A 19,090-nucleotide genomic window follows, 5' to 3' on the forward strand; every position below is an offset into this window, starting at 1 on the left:
CTTGCAAAAGCGCAAGATGCAAAAATTAAAGCAGTCCTCTACAGATGAGCTGTAATGGCAGTAGCACTAGCTGTACATGCACACCTCCTTCTGCGCAATGATTCAGTTGGTGGGTGTGGTTCAATTGAAGGAAAATAGTTCCTACATAAAACTGCTCACAACAGGGACAGTGAATCACACTGAGTAACCGGGTTATGGTTTCTGGAGAGACATTCCTGTTGAGTTTTTCAAATACAGTTTTCGATGCTCTGAGCACCACAAGCCGATTGCCATAGATCTATTATACTTGAGAGAAAGCAGACATCTCTTCTGCTGATATACCAACTCGCACCAAAAAATCTATACTGATAAATAGAACAAGTGAGAGGATTGTTTTTTAATTTGAATTGTTTTCAAAATAGTAACCAGCATTTTATCTAAAGATCCACACATATTTAAACTGAAAATAAAGTCTATGATTGGGTCACACTGTTGCATCAGCTCAGCGTGGAGTAACCTGCTGCACTCACCTGCTATGTGACGGACTGCGGTTGTACGGAGAAGCAGGAGCTCCAGGGTGTGGGTACTGAGGTGTGTCAGATGTGTCGTACTCTGTCAGGCCGACTGCGAGCTGGTTGCGCCAGTTTCCTGTGCTTTCCACTGAGGACACTGCAAACAACAGAAAGGCAACAACGCTCAGGTAATGTTGGTGTGGAACTCAGAAGTAATTGTTGTTATTGGAAACACTCTTTAAGTCCGGCTTAATGTCACCTCTGCAGGACAAACAATTACAGCTCACATGACACAGCATTATGTTATTATAGAACTGTTCCTGCCACTTAACATGGAAACTTACAAGGACCTACACCTCCAAAAGTTCTTTTGTTTTTGTGTTTGGACCAATATCTTAAAATTAATTTATATCTTTTAATCTCATTTTAATAAATCACAAGTACAAGTTTGTGCATCTCATGCATCAGTGTTACATTAGATAGAAAAGACTTTCAACCCCCTTTTCACTGAGATGTGGCTCAGTTTTCTAATCAAAAGAATTACAGTCAGAATTACATTCATCCTTAATTTGTACAATATGAATCAGCATTTTAAAGTTTTATCATTAGTTACACTTGTTTATATCAATCTTAAAATAAGGAATGGGATGTAATTTACAGCTGCTCGTTTTAGAAATTAGTTTCACAACTTGGGAAATGGTTTAAAAATCTTTTAAGATGTCAAGTGGAAACAATATTTTTAAACTGAGGTGGGTAAAGTAGTCTTTGCATATTACAGCAATGCCTTCATATCAGCAGTAAGTCAACCACCAAGCATTCATCTTTAAAAAAACAAAGATGCTTTGCTCTGTGACTGTAATGACTGACTGTCACTATGTAAATAATATTAATACATTAACGGCACAAACCGGGGCTTATTCTCTCCCAGACTACTATTTTTGGCAGCCTGGAAAAGCTTTGGACACATCAAGTGAAACTCTCGACTGAAACTCACATAAATAAAATTGTCTTGGGTGGCTTAGCAGCTCTTGAGGGCTCAGTGGAGGAATTCAAAGTGAAGAAGAAATAGATATAGAAATAAAACAGCATCCCTTGCAAGATACTTAGACAGACTCCACCAGTTTATGTGATATACAACCATCAGCAGATAAATGTAAGCAATATATACGTGTACATCTATTCCTGATTTAGAGAAAGTAAAAACATTTATATTCTCTTTAAGATTTTACTTCATACACCATTAAAGGTCCACTGTGTAAGATTTAGGGTGATTAGTGACATCTAGTGGTCATAATTGCTGACTGCGATCAGCTGAAACATCTCCTGGGTTAGGGTCCTTTCTTTATTTATTGTTCAGGAGATTTTTAGCAAGGGGCAAATTTGTCCACAGCCAGTGTTTGGTTTGTCCTTTCTGGGCTACCATAGAAACAAGGCGATCTCCGTATATGAAGGTGCTCAATATACAGACTTAAACGGCTTATGCTAATTTAACAAAAACACAACAATTCTTACTTTCAGGTGATTATACATAAAAAACACACTTCATATATTTAATTTAAATTCTGACAATAAATCCCCCTACATCCTACAAACTGAACCTTTAATTTTGTCTTTATCAAACTGCTCAGGTACATCATCTCACCTGAAGAAAAGGAGGTGGTTCTGCTGGAGTGGCTGAAGGCCGCCGGCATGGTCTGGTAGCCCAGGCTGAGCTGAGAGCCGCTGTCGAAGTCATATCCAGCCAGCATCCCCCTCCCTCCCTCCCTGTGGCCCTTGTTTCGGTGGTACCAGCCTTTCAGATGCTCCGCCACCAGTGCCTTGTGCATGTTCTTGGCCAACAGCTCATTTCTGGGCCCCTCTCTGTTCCGTGGCGGCCTCACCGTCGCGTAGGGATTCTGGGAAAGACTGTCAGCCCGGTCACTGCTGTAATTCCTGAATCTATCATGTCCATGATACCCATTTATTTGGTAGGAAGGGTTGACGTTGTAGTGGCCCTCGACTTCGTTCTCATACACGTAGGCACCGTTAGCGTAAGGCTCCATGTCCGGGCAGGGGTAGCCGGAGACGTAGTAGGCACTGGGTGCATAGTGTGCTGAGGTCTCGCATGAATAACTACAGCCAGAGTGGTGCTGGACCAAGTTGGGCATACTCCCAGTGTTTCCATACACTTCCACCTTCCTGTGGAGACGATGCATGGTTGAGGTTCGGGAGTCCAGGGTGCTGTACTGGGAGTTTGCCGCCCCGCAGTAGTCCAGACTGGACTGGCTGGTGTAAGACGAGCAATCCTCTAACACCTCAGTGCTGTTGCTGCGGTGGGCTGGTGACAATATAAAGACGGGCTTCTCGGAGTCCGTGTCTTTTCTTAGCTGAGGCTGCGACTCCAGACTTCCGCTGCGATGCCTGAAGCAATGAGGAGACCCCTCGGACCTGGAGGAAAGACATAACTTTGAAACTGTCTTCTAAAAGGACAAAATCAGTTATATTTCTGGATTTATTAGATAAAATAAAGGGAGATTTGGTAAATATAAGGGAATTGGTGAAGAGTGTTAGGGAGACAGAAAGATATTAGGTCTGCAATGCGTCAGTGCAGAGATCACACCTGAGCTGGCTGCTGCTGTAGGCATTGCGGGTCATAACCGGGGTGGGCGGCATGCTGCGTGGATCTCTAGGAGGTCTGGGAAGGGTTTTATAGGGACTACTGTGGGCGGAGGAGACCTCTCTTGGATTTTGGTAGTAGTGGGAAGCCTCCTGGCCTTCAAAAGCTAATCTAAAAGGTTGTGGCATTGGGAAAGGATCAAAAAAAAGAAAAGGAAAAGGGGATGAGATGCAGGGAAAGGAATGAGGCTGCAAACATGACATAACAAATATTATGGACTCTGCCAAAACGTGATACAATTGCTTCATTTCAAGATAAAATCAAAAGTTGTTAAACAAGTTGCATACTAAACGTTCTGGCAACAATCAGATTTGTGTTTCCCCACCTGCTGTGGTTCTTGTTATGGTGGTTTTCCCTCGGAGATCCCTGCCTCTCCGCATCAAATTCTGCTCCCAGCGATCGCATCGGGCTGAGCTGAGGGGAGCCTTGGACCGACCGTGACCGTGGCCTCTGACTGACGCCGTCTGAGTCATCTGAATACAAAAGAATTTCACAGTAGCAATACTCGCCCTTTACACTCGCCCTTTCAAAAGTATTCATAATAACAGGTCTGTTGAATTTAATGCACCAGAATGTGTTCGTGTGACTCACCATCATCCAGCGGGAGGCTAGACAAAGAGCTGCAGTCTGAACGAACGAGTTCATCTGAGGGAAGAGAAAACAACTTCATGTTTACTGTGAATATATAAATTCTTTGTGCACATAATCCAGTGATAATCCAATAAAAGATTAAAGTAGAAACGGACACTTTTTTTGCTTTAATTTATCATTCTGAAGCAAATGCTGATTGCACATTGTATTGGCTATAGCATAATGACACCACCAGCGTTACGAACGGTCCCCTTGAATTTTACTATGCAAATCTGTCTGCCACCTGGTAATTTCTATGAAGTGCATGAAGGCTTGATTTATGGCACAAATGAAGTGCATCAACCATTATGCAACCAAAACAGAGAGAGGATTTTTGTTTTCCCCTGCAGCTGCAAGCAGCAACGTCCGGAACTGAGAAATGAAGCCAATATGAAGGTGCCAAAAGCTGCAGTTTCTTGAAAGGCTACTTGAGGATGCCTCCCAAACCAGGTCAATCCCCCATAAACCCCCATGTTAAAATTTTACAGCCAAAATAAACATGTTTACAACCTTGTACAAAAATGGGTTTATTCTCTATAGCTAATTCCCCTGTTTATGTCAATAGTACATGGGTGAATTTTTATTCAACTCACCCATGTAAATGTTATTAAGGCTTAAAGTTACACATGATTAAGTGAGTGACAGGTGGGCGCCATGTGTTGACAAGTCACTACTACTGTGACAACACTGGTTAGACAACATGGCAATGGTTTAACCCCATATTCAAAGAGTATAGCTGTAGTTGTAGCTAATAAGGTGTGTTTTCAATTCGTGAAAGTTAATTGTATCTTTCAGTCCTGTTCAGCATTTGATTGTGGCAAAAGACTCCCTAAAGAGTCAGTCAATTTTTCTGATAAGTACATTTGCTTTTTATGATTTTATACCTGTTTTTGCAAGCACAAATTTGCATTAGCAATAGTACTTTAACAGTTAACTATAGCTTTAAATGCACCATGTTAACCAAGCTGGCAGCTAGCATTACATTAGGGTTAGCTCCACTCTCTCTTCCAAATATGGTCACTTCTGGCTCCAAAACTCCAAGATGGTGAAGGCCAAAATGCCAAAATGAAAAAATGTTTTACTTTAACTTGCATCATACCTGCAATGATCACTGAGGCCCGCTGCGTGGGCTTTTTTCCTTTCTTGATTCTGTACTGGTTCATCTCGTCCTCTATCTGCTGCAGTTTGTGCATGGCATCCAAACAGTTTCTCCTCCTCTTCTTCTTCACTGTTTTGCACAGTTCTGGCTCATTGGCGAGCTTCTTAGCCGCCTCCACAATCTTTTGCTGCAAGGCGAATCTGCTCTCCAGGTTCCTCAGGATGGGATCCTGAAACACAACAGACCCCCAGAGATAACAATGAGTAATAACAAGAATTCACACACACTACACGTAGTTTATTGAGATAATAACTACAACTGCCACCCATTTCAACAAGTTTCTATTTCAATGTTTTTTGACTTTTTTACCCTGTGGCACTCTATGTGGAGTTGTAAATCTTTAAAATGGGTCAAGAATATATAGTTGAAATTTTAAAAGCTGAGATAATTTCCTGTAATTGCAAGGATCTGCACTATTTGCAATTGCTACTCCAATAGAAAACAGTATGGCTGATAAACTAAAAAATAAACTACAGTGCACATTTGTCGTAATGAAAACCATGTCACGAAGTGCAACTGTGTGGCTCATTGACACAGTTTTAATAGTTTTTGGATGACACTGGAGCTCTGTGATGCAGAGAAATAATATTTTTTGATGAATTCATTGTTGGTTGTGAGCTTTCTGTGGAATCTGTTGACAACAAAATGAAAATAAAATCTCACCAAATGCTTTAAACTTTAGCCTTAACCTCACTTAAAAAGTGAAATATGTGAACTTTTGCATACATTATATAGAAAAACAGTTCAACACAGACCTCATTGTAGGGAAAAAGGTCATCTAACTTGAAAGCAGTGCCAACCCGCCGTCTGACGTGTGGCGGTCTTTCACCTGAGGAGAGGGGATACTCTTTTGGCAGCTTGCCAGTAAGCTCCTGGAAACACATAACAGAAAGACCCCTAAGCACTTACATGAACTGAATGTAACAGCAGAAACCATTAATCTTAATAATGACGTTTCAGCTGACTCGATGTGCCTTGCAAAATGTAGAACCAGTGCAGAAGAAGTGTAAAATAAAACGATCTCTCACCGCCTCTCTCAGGCAAATCTTCTTTAGCTCTTTTGTCTTCTTGGCCAAAATATCTTGAATCTCTTGTTCTTTTCTTCTCAGTTCAGACAGTTTCTCTTTCTTCTGTTCTTCACTCATTTCAGAGTCTGCAGAACCTGTGAAAACAGCGTCTCAGTTGTCGTGCCAATATATCTAAAAATTACATCCAACCAGCTGATTCATCATGTCCTCTTTACTTTTTAATTCACAGCTCAGTGTTTATCCTTCGCAGCTTAGTCGAAGACACTTGGAAGCTTTTTGTTATGAAAACATGAACTTAACAGACAGTTGCTTCATGAACTTGAGTAATTATAACCAACCTGTAGACACCAGGCTGCCATTACTGGCTGTTATTAAGTTATTTTTCAGGCCTGCGTCTCCCAGTCTGTTTATTTTTGCTCCTCCGTGCTCTGTGAGGTCCATGGCAATTTCCTCCACACTTCTCGCTGCTCCTAATTTAGACTGAAAGAATTGAGAAGAAAATACAACAAAGATCAGTGGATGGTATTAACAGTGTTGAAAGTAATGTTACAGTTACTAATAATAGAAACTTACTTTGCTTTGCTTTCTGTCCAGGTAGAACTGGTGCTGGCTTATAGCCATGACCCAAATGGTTTTGATCAGAGAATGGCTGGCATACCAGGTGTGGATGAGTAGACCCGTCTGTCCAAATGTGCGCTTGGTTACTGCTCTCCTGTTGCAAGAAACACAGCAAAAATAAATCAGAGGCTAAGATGGAGTTTTTAAACACAATTCAGATTAAACAACACAGTCATGAACAATCTCTTTGGATAAATGCTGAAGATACTACAGGTGGATAGGGAAACAAATTGTAATATTCCTATAACATATCCCCATTTATCTTTCCTGGCTGATTACTTACATAAAGATTATTATGATTTTCTGTATTACAAGTTTTCTGAAATTGTATGTTTAAATATGCAAATGAGGAATTATATAATTAAATATGTGCTACTTTACATGCATATCTAAAACAGATATCTGAACACTGGATAAAGCCAGTTTTAGAATTCTTGTTTTATTTAGTTGTGTTTTTATGGAGCAAATTTGATCATCTCATCCCTTTTTAATCACTCAAAAAATCAGATAATACTGTCAACATTCATAAAAAAATCAAATTTTGCAGTGTTTTAGGTATAAAATGCTACATAAATCAGGCTATAAATGATATATGAACAAATCCCTCAATAAAAAACCTTTATAATATAGATAGGAGTGGGAGAATCAGGTGTGTGTAAGTGTAATTTCTGGCTAAAACTATGGGAAAAAAAACATTTAAAAAAATTCCATACATACATTCAAGTTTGATTGACTCAAAAAACGAGAAAAATTAAAAAAAAACAAAACAAAACATCAATTTGTAAAAAAAAGCCAGTTGACAGAGGCGAATCTCTCCTGCTGCTCACCTGTGTGGGTCGTTAACTTCTACGGCAAACTTCTTCTCCCGAAAATACAAGTTTTCCAGCTGCTTCCACTGATAAAGCTGGGGATGAAAAAAAGAAATAATTAATAATTGCACTCTGTAGTTTACAACATGAAATGTAATGAGATGAACAGAAATGTTGTCACAGGAAAATGACTTTAAAACATGACCGCTGGTGCCTTCAATCCTGGTGAATAATTATGTTTTATTTTAAAATCATATACAGTATTGAAGCCATGAGCATGATGATTGACATCAAATAAACTATTAGAAAAAAAAGATTAGTAGTGCAGGTGTTTTGGCTCGCCTGTTTCAGCCACAGTCATTAAAGAAAGCCAGACTGTAACATGAACCGTCATTACAGTCTGGCATGCCAAGTCTGCAATAATGCAGGTGTTAGAAAGCTAAGAGTGCCACAAGGGGACATTACTCAAAGACTCATCGCAGTATACAACACTTTCCATGGCTCATCACGTCCATCCCTCTATCACCCAGGTGCTCACTGACAGCAGAATGATATGAACAACCTTTTTGGGATGGTGAGTCACTGTGTGTCTGGACAAAATCCGAATGAGACACGATGTTGAGCAGACAGCACACAGAAAACGATACATGTGGTTGTAATTTGCAGAACAATGCCACTGCGTGGTTAACACTCAGTGACAAGTATAGGGGCTAACATCAAGTTTTACTATTTAAATATATATTTTTTAAAAGATACATAAACTAATTAGTTGTTGTAAATTTACTTAGTAACTTTAAATAGAAGATCAGTCTACTTGCAGTATTTCTGACAGTCAGACAAAGTTGTTTAGTTTCCAGGCTTACCAGTACAATGGATGTTCACAAGTCCTGTTCTTAACTTATTAAATCCTCCGCTGTCAACACAAACATATACTTTGCTCCTTCTCCTGTCAGCTCCTGACTTGTCTCCTCAGGTATTCTGAGAACATGCACTACAACGCCCCAAATCCCGCCCCTTTTCCCTTTGACATCACCAGCTCACTCCCTCTTCTCCTTCTCCAACAACGCACTGCTGCTGCCTGCACACAGCCGTCTGCTGCTTGCACAATTTTTGGAACGCAGCAGTCAAAGACAGATTGCACCATATCCTGTGATACAGGAAGACAGTGCCAGTTATTTAATGTGCATTGCTTTGAACTTTCCTTTTCTTTATGTAACAGCATTGCATGTGTGCACGCCTGCAGATACTGGAGGCACCAGGCTGGACGACATAGCTGACAGATCACTCACATGGGTGTTTCTCCTATCAACCTAAATGCTAAAACAACTGCAATGAAACAAGAAAAGCAGGTTCATATTGTGTGTGTGCTGTTCTCATAGAGTTGATACAAAACTCACCAGTCGTATTAAAGGGATAGTTTAGATTTTGTGAAGTGGGATTGTATGGACTATGTGTCGATACACAGTATATCACATTTTGTAGATGTCAGCCAGCATGCTCCCAGTTTGGAGAACCAGGCAGAAGACCGACATAGAAGCTAACCAATCTGCTGCTGTGGATGGCGAGGTGAGCAAAAAACATACTTTAGCCTCCAAAAAAAGTCCCACCTAAAAAAAAACAATGTCTGTATGACAGTACTGTATATTTAGAGTATTTTTTAATGCTTTACCTCAATGTCAGAGAGTGGTGTCCAACAGAAAAATGAAGCCATATTACATGACTCTCTCCAAAGCCAAAACAGTGATTTAATACTGCTGAACGCAGGAGCTGCTGGTCGACCGCTGACTCAATCAGTTAGTTTATGTTATTGTGTAACTTTGGCGTTTCAAAGGGTCATTTCGGATTCACCAAGGTCACTCAATAACACAATCTAATGAAGTGATCGAGGCAGCAGTAGACCAGCAGCTCCCATATTAAGCAAACTAAAATGATAAAATGTTTTTGTCAAGTGAGTCTGGTGGCTTTGACATTGAAACCAGCAAAACAACAAAACAAGCAAGAAAATAACCTCACAAAATGCTGTCTTAAAATAATAATAATAATAATAATATTTTTAGGTAACTTCCTTGTCTCCTTTTAGTAATTTCTTGCAGTTTGTGGGACACTTCTTGTCAAATTGGCAATTGTCTTTTTTACGCATGTTTTTGAAAGAAATCAAACCCATCTGCTCAGGATTCAAATGGTCAAATAGCTTGTGGAAATTGTCTGAATGCAGTACAAGAAAAGTGATGTCTATCAAGGTCTCAAAGTTTAAATATGTTTTTAAACAACTCCCATCCCCGGCAGTATGTAAAAAAATCCAAACTATCCCTTTAAGTGCCAGAGCTCTCTAGTCTGAGATTTCGCTCCCATTCTTCAAGTCTGGCCTCGTCTGCTGCAGCAGCTGAAGCACAGCCTTTGTTAGTGTGAAACAGATGATGCATGAATTTGAGCTGGTGAATCACCACGATATGTGCAACAGCAGCAAACCCCTGTGCTATCATGTCCACAGTCGGATTAGTGAAGAAATGGGAGCAGTCGTTATAGAGGCAGAGCAGCAGGAAGGTTTACCTTTCTGGGTTTTAATTTGTCCTGCAGGTCATACTGGCCGATGCCCTTATAGCTGATTCCAAGCCACCACGGGATCCCCTGTTTATCCTGTGAGGCAAGAGCACAGCTTGAAGGCTGACTCAGTTTCAATCACAACAGCTGTCACTTCCCATTAATCACAGCAGAGGACCTACCTTTACTTCGTAATAATGCACGCCATACGTGGGCAAGGACTCCACTAACGTCAAATACCTAGAACAAAAAATGTATTAAAACCAGCAGCTGCTTTCTTAACATCTGCATATGGTTTACCTTGGAGATTTGAAAAGACTGAACGGGGAATTTGATCTGTGTCCAGTGAATCAGTGCGATTCACTGGACTGCAACTGAGGAGGAGCTATTGATTTCTATCAAATGATGAGAAAAGGAGTGCCGGAGAGAGACGGAGAGAGAAGGGAGGGGCTAATAGAGGTGAGAGGAAGATTAATGAACTCAAAGCTTAATGGCATTCATCGTTTAATTACTAGAGTTGAACCTTTTTCAGCAAATGCACATTTTTCTTCAGTACTCACTGCACGATGGCCTGTCCTCTGGAGACTCCTTTCAGCTGCTTATAATGTTCAATAACTCGATCTTCACTGAAAGGTCACAGAAAGAAGACACATTTTTACGCTTTAACAGATGGACATTATTAGATAAAGCTTTTCTGTGCACTATATGTGTATTTAGCCCTGTAACTCAGAAATATAACTGAAATAACAATAACTAAAACATTAACCTCCAATCAATTTGTTACAAAAAATTAAACACTTTTTATTTTACGGTTTTGTCCATCACTGCCAATCTGTTGACTTCAAACAAACTGTTTTAACTGCATGTAAAAAATTAACTAAACTCAGTCAATGTTTTTAAAAATGTAACTGTAGGCAAAATTTCAGTAAGTCTTTCCTGTGAGCGTACCAGTATGCAAGTGATGGGTGTTCCTTGAGTACTTTGGTGGGAAGCGTTGGTAGTTTCTTTAACTCAGCCCTCGTGTTTTCATCACTGAAACAGAGGAGACAAATAGTGCAATCAGGAGACATTATATGCAATTAGTATTTTACATTACTTAAAGGCATTGTGTGCAGGATGTAGGGGTTCCTAGCTGTGAGGCTATAGACTGTGACCTACTGAAACTTCTCCCGTGTGTCATTGCGTAGGAGAATATGGTAATTGATGAGAAAACATGATTTCTCGAGCCAGTGTCTGTTTTTGTCTATTTTGGGCTACTGTAGAACAATAACTTAAAATAAGGACCCACTCCAATGCAGACATTAACTACTCATTTTAAGGTAACAAAAGCACAATGATTCTAATTCTCAGGCGATTATATACTAATGGAAAATAGTTGTGAATATTATATTCCATTTTTTCCATTTTATCCCCCTAAATCCTACACGTTGTACCCTTAACTGCACTTCTTGGATTTGTGAGATTTTTGCCAGTGACCTTTTATGCTGGAATATAAACCCAGTACAATAACTCAAGTAGAGTTTTGAGGTACTTGCACTTTGAATATTTTAATATTCTACAACTTTGTACTTTTATTCTGCTACATTTTAGAAGCAATTTCTTTAACAAGTCAGAATTGAATATACTGAGTCTATTTTTAACAGGAAAAATTTACAATTCAAATCTTGCAGATGCAGGTGCATTGGAAAGTATCACTTGACTGATTCCTATAAGAAAAGGATCTTATAAATGTATATTTATGTTACATGTAAGATACAAGTATACACTTTTCAATGATGCATGAAAGCTGCAAGGCCAATGTATTAATTCATCAGATCAGCATTTTCTGTAAATCATCTTGCAAATAGACTTAATTATGTAGGATTTCCTTTTTTTCTTCTTTATATGCAACAGATGGTACACATGTTGCTGTTAACTACCGAGAGACGCACTGACAGGTGATTATTTGTCCTACACCTGTGCACTAAAAAACAGGCCAAGCACTATCTATTTAACATCAATGTTGTGAAATACCTTTGATGAAGGTCAAGAGGGGCCAACACATTAGTATAACCAGTAAAACTGTGATGCTGAGCAAGTCTATGGGATCTTTTTCATCTCAAGACTCAAATACTTTAAGTCAGCCTATAAATATATAGGTTTCAGATTAAACATTGTAAACTTGTTGCTTAAATTCCCCCAAACATACCATAAAAATACAGAAGACATGACCTTAGCATGTCCTAAATGGTAGTCACAGCTACCATAATAGAGAATTTACTCATATGAACAAAGATGTCTGTAGTCCTTATTTCATGAGCTGGTCAAAGCCAGGTGGCGACCTGCACAAAGACCTGCAGTATCCCCTCTGAACATTTCACGCTGTGTTAAATGCAGACATTAGCTGCTCTCTGTAATGTAAAGGTGTCTCTGCTCTGGCTTCTGTCAGCACTGCGAAACTAATTAGTTTCCTGGTGCAAGCTTCTCTGCAGTCTGTGGTAAACCTCACATAACACTGACATTGATTTTTGTTGTGACCTATGAATGCGTCCACTAAAAGCTCTCTATTAACTTGTCCTGCTGCTGTTAAATACCTCTTACGCTGATGATGCTGATATGCACTTACCTTGTGTAGTCTCCCTTTGCCTCCTGGTGATAGAAAAAAAACATCTTATCAGATTACATACTTTAAATGGATTTCAGAAGCAATTAATGTATGTAAATGAGGCTATTAAAGGCACCAACCTGCAAAGCGTTTGCAGCTAATTTGAAGACATTCTCACTTTCCACTTCTATAAACCCCTGGGAGACAAAATAGATCAATATGGGAAAAAATGAGCAGGATGCAGAATGTGTGGTCCTTGTGGGAAAAGCTTTCTAGATCCAAACATAGAATCTCTTTCTGTGCTGCCCTCCAATAACCTCTGCTTGTTCTCACAGTAAACTCTTATGTTTTTTTTTCTATTTTCTTAGATTGTCTACTTTACATTCCAGCCAGCAGAGTGAGAAAACTGTGCCCCGCAGTCATTGTCTGCGGCGCTGCAAGGGTCCAGAGACAGTGAATCATCCGCAAGCTGCTGAGAACAAAAACAACCAGCCACATAATTTCTCAAAAACAAGCAGAAAACACTTACGTTGTACACAGCAGATTTTGCATTCAGGAAGAACAACTCCACCGTAATGATGTCCTTAAGCTGTGTTATGTTTTCTACATAAAACCTGTGAAGGGTAAAAGCAGATGCACACACAACAATTTAAAGGTTAAACTGAGATTATTTGTCACCGTGTTATTGCAGCTTATAAAATTTGCACTTTTCTCTCCCTGGTGAATATACTTGTTAGCAGTGTGAGGTGTGCCTGAGAGTGACGGCTTATGGTGATTTGCAAAAGCCTGAAAACCACCAGAAAGACACTTCACTGTTAAAGCTTTTCAGCCAACAGTTGGAAACACTTTAATATATTCAAGACAATCAGGATTGAAACTATTCTGAACGTTTTGTTGACCGCTAACAGCTCTACTAGGTCAACAAAGTAGTGCTCCCTGCTGGAGATGTTGTGATTTGCATGAGAAAACTGAATTATTACCTGACCAGGAAGTTGAGGACAATGGAGCCAGGTTTCTTCAAAAAGTCATGTTCAAGAACTCTGCGGTCCATCTGCAACCACTTACACTGACCACTGCAACACACACTGAATCATCAGAAAGCTGCACTTTGCACACACACAACATACACATGTGGACATCTGTACATATTCAGAGACATTAACATAAAATTAATTTAACAGTTTACATACTTGTCATCAAAAAATGCGAGTCCAAAGAACTCCTTCTCTTTGAGGTTGAAATGGGAGGAAACCAAGTCGAGGAGTTCGTACGACAGCAGCTTGGGCTGAGGAAGCAGATTTAGATTTAGTTGCAAACCTACTATATTAAAAAAAAAATCCCTCAGAAAATAATTTGTAAATGTGCCACAAAGAAAATGAGGAAATTATTTTTTCTGTTGCTTGCTTTCCTCAAAAGACAGGCAAGACTAAAGAGGAACAAGCGAGCTGTACTCAGGGATGCTTCAGCATCGCACACACTCAAGAATTAATCCAGGTCATACTGCTAGAGGACAGTCTTTCTACTCACTAATCTAATGTGCTGCCCAATCATATATTCTGTAAATTTATATTCTGGAAAATGTGTTGGAGGGAACATACCTCCCTGCCAACCCCATTTATATTATATTCCCACTGAAAACATGCCTAATAAAGTATATAAGATGAAATAATGAGATAACATAATCCTATTAGTCCCACAACGGGAAAACTTGCAATATATATTTCCAATATATCATTAAACTACAGCGATATCTCTACTATATTTATATATCGTTTTATCAATAACTTTGTTAAAAACATAGTGATTTCTTAAAATTGCTGTTGGCAGTAATGTCTGATTTATGGAATAATACAAAGATGTTCAAAAATGTTCAGAATCCCAACTGTTAAAATCTTTAAATAGTGTATCAATAAAATTAATTTTGAACCTGGTTGTGTCCCATTTTTGGATTTCTGTTCTGGAAATGTTTGCAACTTAGCACATAGGGAATCACATAATGTTTCATTTGCATATTTAAACATAAAAGTTCAGAAAATCTGTGCTACAACAAATAACTGTCTAAATATAATCAAATGCTAAAGTTTCATGGTGATATCTAAGTTAAAAGTTTTACCCTATTTGTTTTCTGTCTTCACCTGCAATGTGTTTTTTGTTTGTTTGTCAGGTAGTGTAGGTTGTTGTTGGAGCTTTTTATGGTGAAAGTGACAAAAATTATGCTATGAGGGTAATGACAGTGAACCAAAATGGCCCAGTCGCAACCATAAAAAACTCACAATGAAATTAAAGACATTTATTCAAGCTGAGCAGAACTGCAGAGTCAGGCGATTATTCTTTATGTGTTCATTATCACCAGCAACCCAATTTACATTAATCATCTGCACGCCAATTAATCCATTGTCATTATAAAAACATCGATTATAGCCGTCGGGAGTGTTCGTACCTGAACCAGCAGCTCTAGCTTCCTGTCATCCAGCAGCTGCACTTGGCACAGTCTGCCCTCAGTCATCTGCAGGGAAGAGAAAAGAGGAAGTTCAAAGCTTGTGATACAGATTGCAAACCATTCATCATCACAAGGCACAATGACATCAGGTCTTATGTAAGGGGGATGTGTTTACAACTACGGACAAACAGTACACATAAGCCTTATGTCATATGACATGACAGGTCTTGTAACACTAAAATATCTCCAAATTGCTAAATGGAGGAAGTTGTGTCAAATCTGGTATTATGCAGTAAACAGACCTGAGTTATTCTATTAAAACTGCTAGCTTGGGTCAGCAACATTTAAAAAGAACAACAAGGCAGCATAAAACTGTTACTATTAATCTCAACGGCTGAAGACACTATTCACCTGTACTTATTAGCATGAATTGAAATGAAATTAAAGAATACAATTGGATGTTTTGTATTTTTATCTGTTTTCTATTTAACTAGTCATTTTTGCAAGTCTGTCCTGAGCTTTTTACACATTTATGTGACATATTACTAAAACATTGCATAATCTTGGATTTTTCTGTTTGTTTCTTTTTAGGCACATAAATGCTTCAGTCTTCATGCTAAATGAAATGAAGACGATGTTAATCAAATGTTAAAAAAGAAGGGTTTTAGTTAAAATAGCATGATTTATGTGTGTACATACATTTCTTGCTCCACTAATCACAACAATGTATATCTGCACCAAAATACTTCCTTTAAGTGACACTACTAAGAGTTAATAATTTAAGAATCTGAGGGAGTCAAAATCAAAAGTTGGTGAGTTTTTAAGCTTTATTTAGAACATTTTAGTTTCAAAACCTTTTCTGTCAAGCATAACATAGCCAACTCAGCACTCAAAAATAAGGAGAGAGAATTTTAAATGACATTTTCAAAATATATATGAATTAAACATGATTTTTCAGTGTCTCCCACACATGTATTTATTTGTGGCGGCTTGCCACAATTAAAAAATCTGCCACCACAGATACATTTTCTATTTTTGGAGCTGGACTGTTCAATAGGAGCGCTGTTGAAATACATATTGTTCAATTATTTATTGCACTAAACTATCGGAGTGCAGCGCATACTCACACACACAGATGGAGCAGCAGAACGTCAGGCACAGTGAAAACGAAACGTGTGTTTATTATGCTAGGTCTACAGGTTTGCATTCATTTGCAACAGCTGCTTCTCCCATCCAACAATCTGATCAGCTCTGAACGCATCGACAGATCAATTATCCACCCCAGGAGTCACAATCTGCTGCCGAGGAAAAAATAACTCATAGAGAGCTCCACCTGCACTGCATTGACATAAATTCCCTGCATTTAGAGAGGGCACACAGAATGATACAAAAGGACACACACAATCAAAAGAATGACAAAAGAAAGTTTGCTGTCATCATCTCTTTTGACTAATGGGGCCCATAGGCTGAAAAAAACGAAGACCCCTGCCATATTACTTTCTCTCCATCCCGCAACAAGCTGATATCTGGCTGTAATGGGTAAAAAAGATTGTGCCTGAACTTGCAAAATATATTTCATTACAGGTCGAACATATTCTTCATGCTATGAAATGGAAAAAAAAAAATCTTTGATCAAATATCCAATCATAGTGGCTTCAATAGAGTGACGGTCAGTAACCAAACTGAGCAAAGGCCTTGGTGGTGTACAGAAAAAAAACCTTCATTAATAACAATAGAGCGATTGTCTCAAGGATTTGTTGCCATAGCAACCAAAGGAAGGATTTGAAGTTCCATTTAGAACCTTTAACGTTTAACTTTTACTCCCTCAGTCTCCCAGCCTGCAGCATCTGAGTAAAGAAATATTCAGTGGATCAATTAACTAAGTACATTTATTTAAGCACTGTACTTCTACTACTACTTTGTACTTCTATTCCACTACATTTCAGAGGGAAATGTTGTAGTTTTTACTCCTTTTACTACAATTATTTTACAGTTGCAGGATAAATTTTACATACAAAACATATGATCAGTATAGAGAACACAATGCATTTCTAAAGATTGAATGACCTAAGAATATAGTGATTAATATTTGTTTACCTCCACCTACTACAGCATTAAATTGCTTTTCAGACATAATTACAACCATTTTAGTCATTAAATTACATAATTATTTCATAATAAAACGGTAAAAGGGGGCTATTTTCTACATAATGAAAACATTTACTTTTGATACTTTAAGTGCATTTTCTTATTCTTGGGTACTTTTACTCTTGAAAACATGGCTTTTACTTATAATTGAATATTTTACACAGTTGTACTGCTACTTTTATTGAAGTAAAAGATCTGAACACTTCCACCCTTGCTTATATCTTCATAACTGCAAACTTTTCACCCTGTTTAATAAAACATTCATGCACCAGGATCCAACCAGCAGGCAGCTGCAGTAAACCACAAGCACATATCAGATTCTGAATAAACTCTGCATCCATTAATCCCAGTTCTCCACAAGATAAGAAATCATGTTTTCCTTGTGCAAGATCACTTTGACCACAATGCCCTTTAAACACTTCTCTTCGCAGAATCAGCTCGACCCTCTAAGAAACACTGAAAGCACCGTGTGCTCGATAAATCAAATAGTTAGTAACAATGACAGATTGAGGTTAACCAACAAAACCTGCTCACAAACAGAAAGAAAAAGACACACTGCCGATAGATCCAACATCCTCCTCATGTGACAGAATGAGGCTGATCCCAACTTCTAACACTGTGAGTGAAGCAAACAGCTGCTGTACCTGGTAAACCTCTCCGGGGAGAGTGCAGGTGTGGATGCATCCCTGACTAGACTTCATCCTTTAATAAGAGTCTCTTCTTTGGATCCAGACCATGAAAATTGTTAGCTGTGGCTGAGCAGCAGCAGATTAACCAGCAACTTGTTCCATTGAGGTTATTGACCGAGTCGCCAGGCCTTAGGGGCGGCTTATACAGTGTGGCCAGAAATCGACCACTGACTGAATGAGGGCAGGCTGGGTCAGGCTCCTGACCACACTTTAGGGTTTACAGCTTCTTAAAGTGAGCAGTCGGGTCAGACAGGAAACAAATGGTCGCTATGAAGTGGTTAAAGTGATATTTAAGTTTTGTTGAAGTGGGGTTGTAAGGGATGGTTTTCCATAAACAGTATGTTACAAACAGCATGTCAGTCGACATGCCCCTAGTCTGGAGAAACAATCAGGACATGGAAGCTCAGCAATATTGTAGCCACCTAAAAAATCTTACCTAAAACAATCAATATAAGTTAAGTGTATACTATGGTGAGAGTATTTTTATTGCTTTACCTTGTTAGACAGTGATTTCCAATGGGAAAATGAAGGTGTTATATTGTTCTCTTCAAAGCCAAACTCCATTGAGAAAAACAGTGATTTAATATTGCTGAACAAAGGAGCTTCTGATCTACCGCTGCCTTAAACAGTTATTTATTTGTGTTTTCTTGCAACTTTGGCATTTAACCCTTTGAAACATGAGCAACGGCTTGATGTCTTTAAAAAACATGAAGAAACAAAAGAAGAAATGACCTCAAAGTTTGCAAGAAATTAGTAAAAAGCACAGGACAAATACCTGAAAATTAGTTTAAAAAAAATAATAATAAAAAAGGAAAGTGATAAAACAAACAAACAAAAAAAAGAAATTACTTGGAAAATGTGCTTAAAATTTTAATAATTCTGTTACATTATGAATAATTTTGGAACTTATTTAGGTGGTTAGATATGTTTTATTGTTGACCCCATGCAGCATTACATTGCTTAGCTTCTGTGTTTTCAGCCTACTTCTCCAAACATAGGTCGTGTCGACTGACGTCCGCTGTGTAATACACCGACTATTGATAAGTGTCACATAAAAAATCTCTTTTGTCATGTCCATACTGTCTGCTGATATATTTTAGTTTCTTATTTCACTTGTTCTGTGTCTGAATGGGTTTGAATCTGGATATCAGGTGTCCCTTGCTTCCTATTTCTGTATTTCTTAACTGCTTGATTTGTTAATTAAGGCTCTTAGGTGATTGAAACAACTAAAGAAGCCTTACTTTAGTCACATTCTGCCCCTTATTTGTTCATTTCTCACATTGCACTAATGAATGAT

General features: G+C 38.6%; 1 protein-coding gene across 6 annotated transcripts in view; it reads right to left on the bottom strand.

Moving 5' to 3' along the window:
• frmd4bb (FERM domain containing 4Bb) overlaps positions 1-19,090 on the bottom strand; it is a 54,504-nt gene that overhangs the window by 4,576 nt on the left and 30,838 nt on the right. For 3 of the 6 annotated variants that reach the window (XM_088081945.1, XM_088081944.1, XM_088081946.1), the window contains 21 exons: positions 14,957-15,022; positions 13,707-13,801; positions 13,497-13,589; positions 13,046-13,130; positions 12,657-12,713; positions 12,538-12,560; positions 10,881-10,964; positions 10,493-10,558; positions 10,115-10,172; positions 9,942-10,028; positions 7,410-7,486; positions 6,538-6,676; positions 6,303-6,444; positions 5,965-6,098; positions 5,692-5,808; positions 4,877-5,105; positions 3,739-3,792; positions 3,473-3,620; positions 3,091-3,258; positions 2,134-2,918; positions 510-648 (listed from right to left, as the gene is read on the bottom strand). In XM_088081945.1, the coding sequence (XP_087938071.1) occupies positions 510-648; positions 2,134-2,918; positions 3,091-3,258; positions 3,473-3,620; positions 3,739-3,792; positions 4,877-5,105; positions 5,692-5,808; positions 5,965-6,098; positions 6,303-6,444; positions 6,538-6,676; positions 7,410-7,486; positions 9,942-10,028; positions 10,115-10,172; positions 10,493-10,558; positions 10,881-10,964; positions 12,538-12,560; positions 12,657-12,713; positions 13,046-13,130; positions 13,497-13,589; positions 13,707-13,801; positions 14,957-15,022 (2,846 nt within the window). Of the gene's footprint in view, positions 1-509; positions 649-2,133; positions 2,919-3,090; positions 3,259-3,472; positions 3,621-3,738; positions 3,793-4,876; positions 5,106-5,691; positions 5,809-5,964; positions 6,099-6,302; positions 6,445-6,537; positions 6,677-7,409; positions 7,487-9,941; positions 10,029-10,114; positions 10,173-10,492; positions 10,559-10,880; positions 10,965-12,537; positions 12,561-12,656; positions 12,714-13,045; positions 13,131-13,496; positions 13,590-13,706; positions 13,802-14,956; positions 15,023-17,748; positions 17,821-19,090 lie in introns of those variants that run through there. The other 3 variants (XM_042492149.2, XM_088081943.1, XM_088081947.1) reach the window with 2 other exon arrangements.

Source organism: Plectropomus leopardus, chromosome 9, assembly GCF_026936395.1.
Source record: "Plectropomus leopardus strain MGB_pleo_1.0 chromosome 9, ASM2693639v1, whole genome shotgun sequence".
Taxonomy (NCBI): Eukaryota; Metazoa; Chordata; class Actinopteri; order Perciformes; family Serranidae; genus Plectropomus; species Plectropomus leopardus.